We start from the raw sequence: 10,783 nt of genomic DNA, 5'->3' as shown, positions 1-10,783 counted from the left end.
CTCCAGCGGTGGTGCCTCACACAGTATTAGCGCGAATAGCGATGACAAATATGATGCAGTAACTATGCAAGTTTCAAGACCGACTATGCAAAAAGCAGCGCTCGTGACGGGCAAGCATGGCGTGCTGGTGACTTGCGCCCGTCAGAAACAGCAAGTTTATAAACACAATGCAAAGGCATCTGCAGAATGCGGTCCTCAATTTGGCGTCTTTTGTTTGCCTCCCAATGCACCCGTTTGGACTTGCTTTTGCGGCTGACAGTGCGTGACGCACCACCAGACCTGGACGCGCAGCAGCGTCAGCCTTTTCTTCGAAAAAGGCAGGTGAAAAGGAACAGGCTTGGCCCAAGCCCGCTTGCATGGCACCGAACTGACGAATCACCTGTTGAGCTAATGAGCCTCGTCCGCGTTGCAGCGGGTGCCTAACCCGTAATGGCGATTTCAGAACAATTGGTGGCAATTGTCTTCAATTTCCACGACGATAATGCATTTGCTAACGGGATCCAGCCTGTGCCGGAAGAGTCATCCATGTTCAGTAGCACAGCCTTATCCTTCCTGTACGAACGAATCGTGTCCTTCCCGGTTCCCCTCAAATAAGGGTCCTGTCAGTCGCAGCAATGAGCTGTTCCCCTTGTACATGCTCACTCACTTCTAGAGCTCCTTCGTCCCCGCGTTGCATTGTCGAGGGGCAAGGCGTACAAGTCCTGAACGGTTGCGTGGACAACGAAGCTCCCCGCCATGGATACGATATATGCATATCGCAATCGCGCTGCCTTCGATGGTTTCTTCAGCTCAATGCACGACGGCGCAAGCCGGTAAGCTTGTCATGTTCTGCGTGCGCAATTGCTGTTGGTAACCGGGACTTAGCGATCCTGCCTGGGTTCAAACCCTGGTGGCTCTAGGACGGCAGGGCTCTATCCAACTCGCCCTCACTTCCGCGTCGCTTCTATGGGCAGTCGCGCGAACGATCCAAATACGTCATGATGGCTCCGGCAAGACTGTTCCCTACAAACCGAAGGGGATTTTTTTCTACGAGGTCATTGGCCACCTTCTCCGCGGGACGACACTGGCGCTTTTCCTCGTCGCCGGAAGCCGAGACAGAAGGCAATTGCCCAATGCTGTCGCCGCTGGATATGTTTTTCTTTTGGGGTTGTTTCGAATCATTGTGCGGGGAAGAACGCGGCCGATGCTGATTCACCAGATCGCACTTGTTTCTGTTCTCACACTTGTCCTGACCGCCGCCGCCGATTTATTGCCCCTCATTGTACTCAACTCGGCTTATCGACCAAACCTGATCGCAACGCTATCAATTACAGCGCTCGCGTGTACGCTGTTGGTTTCGGGACTATCACCGCGTGAATGGCAGCCGCCGCGGGCTGGCGTCGATGTTCCAGAGGGCTTCACTACGGAGCCATCAGAGCAGGAAACCCGCAGCTGGATAGACGAGAATGTTACGTTTTCGCACGTTGACAAACTTGTTTTCAAGAGCTTCAAAGATAAGCTCATTATGGATGACATGCCAAAGATTCCTTGGCAGTATTCCCCGGAACTTCTGCGCCGTGGGTTCTCTGCATTGAGGAAGCAAAAGAAAACAACAGGCCGAACCATTTTCTATCTGCTAGCGCCACAGATGCTCCAGTCCATCATACTAGGGATCAGCTATCCTTTCTTCGACCTGTGCGCCCCTTTGAGTCTATACCAAATCCTCGAATACATCCGAGATCCAGAGGCCGCAACACTGCAGCCATACGTGTGGCTCGTGGTCATGTTCGGCGGCCGCTTGCTGCAGACTGTCTTTTTGATGCAGTTCATATCTCTTACTCGTAAACTGGCCATTCTTTGCACGGTGATGCTCACCGGTGAAGTCTTTCACGCAGCCCTAGGCTCACGCGAGTTGAACGGTAATATTCTTCAAGATGCGAAAAAGAAGGAAGACGAAGACGAAGCGGCCAGAGAAGGCACAGCATCCGGAATGCTGGAAAATCTGATCTCGACGGATATGAATACAATTACGCAGATGCGCATTTTCCTCATGGCAGTGGCGCAAATTCCCGCGTCTGTCATGGCTCTCATTGGGCTGTACAAGATCATCGGCTGGCCCATGTTTGCTGGCCTCTTTATTGTCTTTCTGAGTGCGCCAATTGCGGGATATATCATGAGCTATATGATGCGCTTCGAGGAGAAGCTGAAAGCCTTCCAGGACGTGCGCGTCTCACTGTTGTCTGAGTATCTCCGGTCCATCAAGGCGATCAAATACTTTGGCTGGGAGGACTCTATCGTCAAGAGAGTCAAGGAAGTTCGCGCAAAGGAACAGCAGCAGAATTGGTATATTTCAATGTGCTGGATTGCCTTCGCACAGGTGACGTCATTTATGCCCATCTGCTCGATGCTGGCGATGTTTGGCCTCTACGCTGCTGTTTTGAAGCTGCCTATGACTGCGTCTGTCGCCTACACAACAGTCACGCTGTTCAACACTGTCCGAGGAAACCTTGATTTCATCTCTTCCATTATCCTGGATTTGCCGAGAATCCTAGTCTCTCTGCGCCGTTTTGACAGCTTCTTCGCCGCTCTCGAACCGCTCGACCGTTATCCCGAAGGACCTGTCCGGATCGACCATGCGACTTTCCGTCGTAATAAGACTGCTACTTTTTGTTTATCTGATATTACTGTCGATTTTGTCAGCGACGGGCTTAACACGATCACAGGCGTCAGCGGGAGCGGAAAGACAACACTGTTGCTGGCCTTACTTGGAGAGACGGTCAAAGAAGCTGGCAGCGTCACCCGGCCCAGAGATGCGGCCTTTGCTTCGCAGACGTCTTGGCTGCAAGCGCAATCTATCCGCGAAAATGTCCTATTCACGCTCGAATGCGATGAGACCCGGTATCAGACCATCGTCAAGGCCTGCTGCCTCGATGTCGATTTTGCTGAACTGCCAAATGGAGATTCGACACAAGTCGGCGAAAATGGCACTGCACTATCAGGTGGACAGCGTGCGAGAGTTGCCCTGGCCAGGGCTCTTTATTCGTATGCTCCTTTGCTGATTCTCGATGATATTTTCTCGGCTCTGGATACCAAAACCAGCGTCCTGCTGTGGAATCGCGTGTTCTGCTCCGACTTGATCAAGGGCAGAACAGTCATTCTCGTTACCCAGGTCAATTGGATCATGGGGGAAGCCGACTTGTCAATCACGCTGGAAAATGGCTCAATCAAGTCGACTGATCAGAACATTGGTCACGTTCGTGCGCCACAATCTGTGCCAGTGATCGATGGCGGGGACGCAGCGCCCACTGATGAGGTTCAACCGACGTCAAAGGTGGCGGAGGCTGAGAAGCAGAATGTGGTAGATGAAGAAGTGGAACAGAGCGGCATCCTTGGAGGTTTTCCCCGTAAGTCGCTTCGATATGGTAAAATAATAACTTTGGCTGACGATGGTTTGAACAGTGCTGCAATATCTCATGTACTTTGGCGGTCCAGTCGCTGTCATCTTCCCACTCGCGGTTATGCTCACACAGACAGGCGCTGAGTTGGTAACAAAATACTGGCTGAGTGTTTGGGTTGACAATACCAAAGCAGAAGCAGATGACTCGCACAGTAGTCTGTATTATCTGTCCATTTTTGTGGCCTTGAATATTGCGAATGATGCCATCAGCCTAGTCTGCTTCTACACCTTCATCAGAGGCGCATGGTACGCGGCGAGGACGCTACATGAAAAAGCAGTCAACGCATTGTTTAACGTCTCTCTAACATGGTATACCACGCATCCTGTGGGCAGAGTCATCAATCGTATGTCGGGAGACATCGAGACTATTGACCAAAACATCATTGGTACGGCTTTCTTTACCATGAAGACCGTTATCATGGCACTTATGATGCTAAGCGCGATCACTGTGATTCTCCCCATTTTCATGGGCCCAACACTGGTACTTGCTGCGCTTGGCATTCTGGTTGGAGTGATGTACAATCGCAACGCCATGTATCTCAAGCAGCTAATTTCGGCCAGCCAGTCCCCTATTCTCTCTGGCTTCTCTGAGGGACTCAATGGAATGGCTGTTATCCGCGCGACCTCGTCTCTCCCAAGCCTCTTCTCGGAAAAGCTAGGCGGATTGCTATCGTCGGCGACGCAGGCTAATGTTTCGCAAATCAACGCAGACCAGTGGATCAAGTTTCGAATGAACACTATTTCTGGGTTGATCAACGTCTGTGCTGCATTCCTGGCCATCTGGGAAAGCGACAGGTTATCTGCCGGCATTGTCGGATTTTGTCTGTCTCAGGCTACCGACATCAGCTTCGCTATTCTGATGCTCGTGTTCCAGACCAACGAGTTGAATGTGCAGATGCAAACGGTAAGCACAGCACAGGTACCAACATACCTACTCATCTAACATTATGCAGTTCCATCGCGTTCGAGAATATGGCAAGTTGCCACCCGAGGAAGAATCATTTAGCGAGACCAAGGTCGATGCGGAGGTTGCCGACCTCTACCAGACTATCCCCCCCAACTGGCCTGCGACTGGCGAAATTGAATTCAGGAACGTTACGGTGCGATACAATCCCGATGGCCCTGACGTTTTGAAGAACATCAACCTACGATTCAACGCTGGCGAACGTGTAGCGGTTGTTGGGAGAACTGGCAGCGGCAAAAGCACTGTAAGTATCAACCTTTTGTCCGTTCATCTGACCTTTGCTAATTTCTGCCGAACGATTAGCTCGTCTTGTCCATGCTTCGCTTCACCAACATCGTATCCGGCAAGATTTTGTACGACGGTGTCGACATCACGACTCTTTCGCATAAGAAGCTCCGTCAAGCAATCTCTTTGATCCCACAGGAGTCGCAGCTGTTCCAAGGAACGCTCGGAGAGAACCTTGACCCGACAGGAATGATCTCGGAAGCTGATCTGCAAAAGGCGCTCGACCTCTGTCAAACCATTGCCGCGATCAGGGCGAGCAGACAGCAGTCCGCGACCTCTTCGGAAGACGGCGAGTCCGGGGCCGATGCCGCCGAAGGCCTCAGCCTCAAGACTCAGGTCAACGCAAAGGGCGAGAACTTCTCTCACGGCCAGCGGCAGGTGCTCTCGCTCTGCCGCATCCTGGCGCGGCGGTCTAAACTGATGCTGCTCGATGAGGCGACGTCCAACATGGACGCGGAGACGGATGCGGGCATCCAGCGGGTGCTGCGCGAGGCCGCGGCGGAGGGCGAGGGGCGCTGCCTCGTCACCATCGCGCATCGCCTGAAGAGCATCGCGGACTACGACAGGGTGGTGGTCATGGGCTCCGGCGAGGTGCTGGAGGTGGGCAGTCCTCGGGAGCTGATGGAAAGGAAGGGCAGCTACTATGACCTCGTGCTGCATGACCGGGATGCCACGGAATCCGAGAGCAGCTCGTAACGTGTGCTGGTTGCGGGAACAATACCACTCATTGTACATGCTATAGACGTGAATCAATCTCTTCACCACTTATTCATTACCAGTGCTGCAACTGTAGTAATGAAGCAGCGCCGTCTAGAGAGGTCTTTTAGTGCAACGCTGCATCACGGTCGCTTGGTATCGGCTTGATCATGGTTCACTTGGTAGACTGGCGGTGTCTAGCATGCCATCAGTCTCTGGTACAATAGACAATGTAGAGATTTTGTATGTGGGAATCGCTTTCATCCATTTCCTTGGCTTTCATGACAGTTCACGAATCTCACGTGCGGACAAGGACGATGTTGGGGTTCAGCTCAAACAGAAATTGGTCTCCAAGACCACGGACGACACGTCCGTTCCAAATAAAAAGGTGCATTGCTCCAGGAATTGCAACTGGTTAGGGTATCGTTCATTGGCCACCCGCTAAATGCGAGAGCAGCTCGCAACAGTTCTCCCCCACGTCCTTTGGCACACATCGGTAGCACCAAACATCCCATTCGTTCCATTTAGTCTGCCACTTGCAGCTTTCCCGCCATTTCTAGACGACCCCCCGCCCCCGGCCTATGCGTCACTGCTCGATGAGTCGCCGAGGCCTCGCGAGTCGCCTTGCGAGCCGCCGTCTTCGTCGCGCAACCTCCCGTAGCCCGCCAGCGCGGCCACGACGCGCGTCCCAAAGCTCTTGGCCGGGTCGACATTGATCACGCTGCGGTTGATGACGATGGGCGGCGTCGGTCGCTTCGGGCAGATGCGGGGGTCGTCCAGCTGATCGAGGAGGGCGGTCGAGATGGTCGCTTCAAAGAGGTAGACGTCCTGGCGGTGGGTGCTACTCGTGACAACAACAAGACACGCCTTGGTATGGTGGCAGCTTGTCCTCGAGAGGGGCGGGAAGGGGGTTGGAGCGAGTGCCCGTAGCTGGAGGAATGCATACTCGGTAGGCGCTCTTGCGAGCCGCACGCTCGTCGTAGTGTTGGTGCTGCGGGATGCACAGCAGGATGCACAGCACGTGCTGATCCGCCCGCCATTCCTTTGGCCGGATGCGCTCCAACCTCTCCACGAACTCGGGGGGGGGGGGCTCCGGGCTTCGGCCTGCATCGGTTCGCGTCGCGCCGTTCGCAAGCGATGGAGACGTGGTCGATGTATCCCGTCACGGGCAGGTCGCTGTAGACGCGATGCCGCTTCGCCGGGCGATGCAAGGCAAGGTCGGGCGGTGCATGCTTTAAGCACCACCCGATCCGCAACAGCGTGATCCTGCTACGCTCGCGGTCACCATTCTTCTAGTCCTCTTGATGCAAGGTCACGGCCGGCGTTTGCCCACGCGCCGATCCCTGGCAGTTGGAAACAAGATCATGTGCATGTATGATTGCACCATTCACGGAATAGGTATTAACCTGGAGTTTGATCAAGAATTCAATAAGAAGATAGGATGTTATAATGGCGTATTAAAAGAGATGAAAATGAAAATCGGCCAATTTGTAATGCAATACGCACGTATTAAAGCGCCTACTACCTAACCATCTACATAGTACCTTGGTACGTTAAGGTAGGTCATCCTGGCGCATTTGCTTTGCTGGCACTCGCTCCCCAACTAACAAATTATCATTCCGACTTTAACGAAATTACAGCTTCCCGGCATATAGAAATAGTATATATATAATATATGCACACTTGAGTCGCGGACACCAATGTGGGCGCGTGCCACGAGTCAACGCCTGATTGCGCCACATCGTGAAAAAGAGTCAAGTTTTAATATTAGCATTCATGCTTGATGGTCTGCATTCCAACTAAATCCAAGACTTCCTTCAACACTCGCATGTGTTGGGGAGGTTGCTTCGAAATGAGAATCAGTAAATGCCTCAGCTTATATCGCCGCACTGCGAATCATGATCGGAGCCATGTCTCTAGAACCGACTGTCCTTCAGATAAATATAAAAACGTACATCTCTGCCCCAGTTGAATATAAAAGAGCAAGACATGTTGAAAACTGACAGTTAGCTCAAACTACCTCACACTCCTTTTGTCTCCTTCTTCTTCGTCTTCCCGTTATCTGTACTCGTTCGGCCGTTCACCATGAAGCTGCTGGCACTTCTTGCACCGCTGGCACTTGCCGCTACCATCCCAGCTGAGTCGAAAGAAGACTGGCCCGCCAAGCTTGAAGTCCGGGCCAAGCTGAGGGGATGGACAAGGCTTGATGTAACCATTGAGAACAAAAGCCCAAAGGCTTTCAATATCCTCAAGGCTGGGAGCATTCTTGATGAGAACCGTCTAGAATCAATGCGTCTTCTCGGACCAAGTATGGTTCTCTTCCCTCCACAACTACAGGTGATGAATACTTACTCCTTGTGCAGACTGTGAGGTGACTTTTTTGGACCGCGGGTCTCCAGATACCAAAACGGCAAGAGAGGAGTCCGAGTTCCTACTCATGCCCGCCCATGGGAGCCTCAATACTACCATCGACCTGCTCGACGTTCGTAATGCGTATAGGTTCTGCGGAAAGAACATATCCTTTCTCTCCGGGTCAGCTACTCTTCACGCTGCCGAGCTTGGGAACAACACGCTCGCCCGAAAGTTCCCATACGAATTCGACAACATCCTTGTCTACCATGAATTCTTCCCCCCGCTGCCGGAAGCCTTCGAGGAGAGGGTCCACAAGTGCTCCCCCGATTACATGAAAGTGCTCAAGGAAGGCATCAAGAATTGCGCGTCCCACGCCACGGCCGCGCGGGAGGCCGCCCTGACCGGTTCGGCCGAGCGCATGGAGGCCTACTTCAAGGACTCGAGCCAGGAGACCAGGAACTCGGTCGCCGACACCTTCTCCAAGGTTGCTGAGATGTGCGACTTCAAGAATCCTCGGATCTACATCACTTGCAACCACGAGTGGTGCAACCACGCCATGGCCGCCATGATGCCCCGTTCGGACCCTGGACACATGTTGTTCTGCAGGAGAGCCTATTTCCAGCCTACGCTTCCGGACCTCAACGAGATTTCCTCGGTCACTCACACCATCGTTCACGAGATGACCCATTTAGCTTTCGTCAAGGCCACCAAGGATATCAAGTATGGTCTGTATGATTCGACCAAGCTCGACAAGGATAGCAGCCTGAACAATGCTGACAGCTACGCCCTCTTCTCCGATTCGGTCTTCCTCAAGGAGGACGGGCTGAATCAAACAAGGGCCGACGCTGAGCGGGAGAGGATTAAGAATGGTTACTACGACCCCCAACAGCTGGGGAACATAACCAGGGACGAGTTCCTGAGCCTTGCACCGGACGTTCGAGCAGAGCGATTCGGCTTTGAGCTTAAATAGATTTAAGCCTCTAGATTGGATAGATAGTTGGAGTTACACTGTGTGGCAAAAGACATAGTCCACAAGATGGCAGCTGTGTAATATATCTATCTGCCCTACACCGGTGTTATTATCCACGCTAAAACATACCTATGAATGGCCTAGTTGAGCGAAAAATACATTTAAAAATTTTAAGTCGTATACTTCATAATAGCTGAAATTTTCTTAGTATATATGTCAGCTTATAAGCGACCTTGTCCAGCGAAAAAGATCGATTTGCTCAAGTTTGACAACTTGCAGATTTTTGCCTACCGCCCGACCAAGCATGCCCTGCCTACTGACCAAAGTAGTTTTACAACCATACAGGTCCTATAAATGACTCGTCAATGGAGAAAAAAAATTCGCTCAAGCCTTAAAGCTTCAATGCTCTGCAGCCTATTCTTGTCTTTGTTCAGTTCTCTGATACTCCGAATCTGTCGAGACCGAAAAATGGATCGGCAACACTCGCCTAGTAAGGAGCCTGAGATTCGACTCTTGGTCGCTTGACCTCGTAGCGGCTCAGCGCTTCTCATGAGGATCTTTTCCGAGTCCTCCGAGTGCGCGGTCACGAGCCGACTCGTCCCAATGGGCAATGCCCAGGGCTCTGGAGACTCTGTTCGTCCTGGTTCGTAGATCCTAGAGAGCCCCTACCGCCACGTCGTCCTCAACAAAGCCAAGAACTTGGGCAAACAGTTCCTTACATGCAAGGAAGAACTTGGAAGCAACAGTCAGAACCCCCTTCATGCCTTGCCTCCGGTAATCACCATTTCCCAATTAGATGACTGAAGAGAAGGGAAAAAAAAGTAACGAAAGAAAAATCAATTGAAAAACGCTAGACTGTGGTCTTGGACATTACACCCTTTCTCCTTCTTATTCTCTACTTTCCGCACCTGGTTGGAGTTGGAGCAGATGGAGCGGCTCACGCCGACACGGACTGGCCGAGGACTGACACAAGTTCAGGGGCATATCTAGTAGTTGTAGCAAGAAGAAGGTCTTGTACTCCTCTGATTTTTAAGGCAGGTGAGAAATCCGAGCTTTCGTTTGATTTGAGCGCCTCGATGCGGATGAGAAGGCCGCGATGCTTATTTTAAGATTTACTGTTATTAAGGTAGTTTAGTAGAATGGCATGATATCGAAAGTGGGTGGCTCTGTCCATGACTGGATAATAACCGGGCGAAACAACATAAAATAGCCTACTAGACGAACAGTTCCTACACCGAGGTAAAATCGCCGCATTGTGGTGTTGATGTTGCCCTTGGACCAACTAGTAGACAAGAACGGGGACCTGGCATCGGCTACTAGCTAGATTGTGGTGATGGCGTTGGTCCTCAGGGGTGCCGCCATACCACGAGGCCATGTCGCTGTCTGGATCAGGTATCCAATCTGGTACGGTTGCCACGACCCAAAGCGGCGCGGTCGTCGCGGCTTCGAAATCTATGAATCCGTTGACCGTCCCCGTGCTTGGGTCGATCTAGCCACCAGCTAAATTAATTTCCGTGTGGTAATTGCGAGAATATAGGGTGGTGGTACTCACCAGAATGTTGACGAGACGAAAGTCTTCCATCCTGATTGAAAATGGCCCTCGTTTGGCCGCCACCGAGTCAGCAGAGAACACGGCATGATCACCAGGATATACCTGGCATAGTTCAACCGCTTTCTTGACTACGCCTTCCGCGTCGTGTAGTATCTTTTCCTTGTCTTTTGAGGTCATCTTCTCTGTCCCGTTTTCGAGGGCAGCCAACAACCCAATGTCTTGCATCGTTTCATCTGGAAATTCCGTCATTTTGAACAGAAGCGCCCGAAGATAATGTGCAAGATAGTCGCTGGCAGTAGTAAAAAAACCCGCGGAGAGAGTGTAGGCGTTTGGCGGCAAGGGACGACGGTACCGAATTTACCTGCGCGTAAAGATCTGTCGTGGGGTATTCGAGACGACGATCTATCATGCGATAAAGGGGACCACTGACGATTGGGCCAACCTCGAATGAAGCGTCACTCCACGCTTCTGGAGACACTGGGGAGAGAGACTCTGGAGGAAACTGCGCGTAGTAAAGAGAACCAGGTT

General features: G+C 52.0%; 3 protein-coding genes across 3 annotated transcripts; 2 read left to right on the top strand and 1 right to left on the bottom strand.

The window, feature by feature from the left end:
- Nucleotides 1-735: 735 nt before the first annotated feature.
- On the top strand, nt 736-5,381 carry ISF_07196 (abc transporter; the record flags this gene model as incomplete). The annotated part of the gene is made up of 5 exons (XM_018850799.1): nt 736-812; nt 865-3,383; nt 3,439-4,340; nt 4,390-4,644; nt 4,704-5,381. 5 exons carry the CDS (start codon nt 736-738, stop codon nt 5,379-5,381), a joined length of 4,431 nt encoding a protein of 1,476 aa, XP_018702077.1.
- A 579-nt stretch (nt 5,382-5,960) lies between these two features.
- ISF_07195 (hypothetical protein) lies at nt 5,961-6,491 on the bottom strand (the record flags this gene model as incomplete). The annotated part of the gene is made up of 1 exon (XM_018850798.1): nt 5,961-6,491. One exon carries the CDS (start codon nt 6,489-6,491, stop codon nt 5,961-5,963), a length of 531 nt encoding a protein of 176 aa, XP_018702076.1.
- Nucleotides 6,492-7,466: 975 nt separating this feature from the next.
- Nucleotides 7,467-8,703, top strand: ISF_07194 (metalloendopeptidase; the record flags this gene model as incomplete). The annotated part of the gene is made up of 2 exons (XM_018850797.1): nt 7,467-7,689; nt 7,745-8,703. The coding sequence occupies 2 exons, from the start codon at nt 7,467-7,469 to the stop codon at nt 8,701-8,703; spliced, it is 1,182 nt and encodes a 393-aa protein (XP_018702075.1).
- Nucleotides 8,704-10,783: the final 2,080 nt, after the last annotated feature.

The sequence above is a fragment of the Cordyceps fumosorosea genome, assembly GCF_001636725.1.
Source record: "Cordyceps fumosorosea ARSEF 2679 chromosome Unknown scaffold_20, whole genome shotgun sequence".
Classification (NCBI taxonomy): Eukaryota; Fungi; Ascomycota; class Sordariomycetes; order Hypocreales; family Cordycipitaceae; genus Cordyceps; species Cordyceps fumosorosea.
The sequence above is the reverse complement of the archived record's forward strand: the minus strand, read 5'-3'. Positions and strand labels throughout refer to the sequence as shown.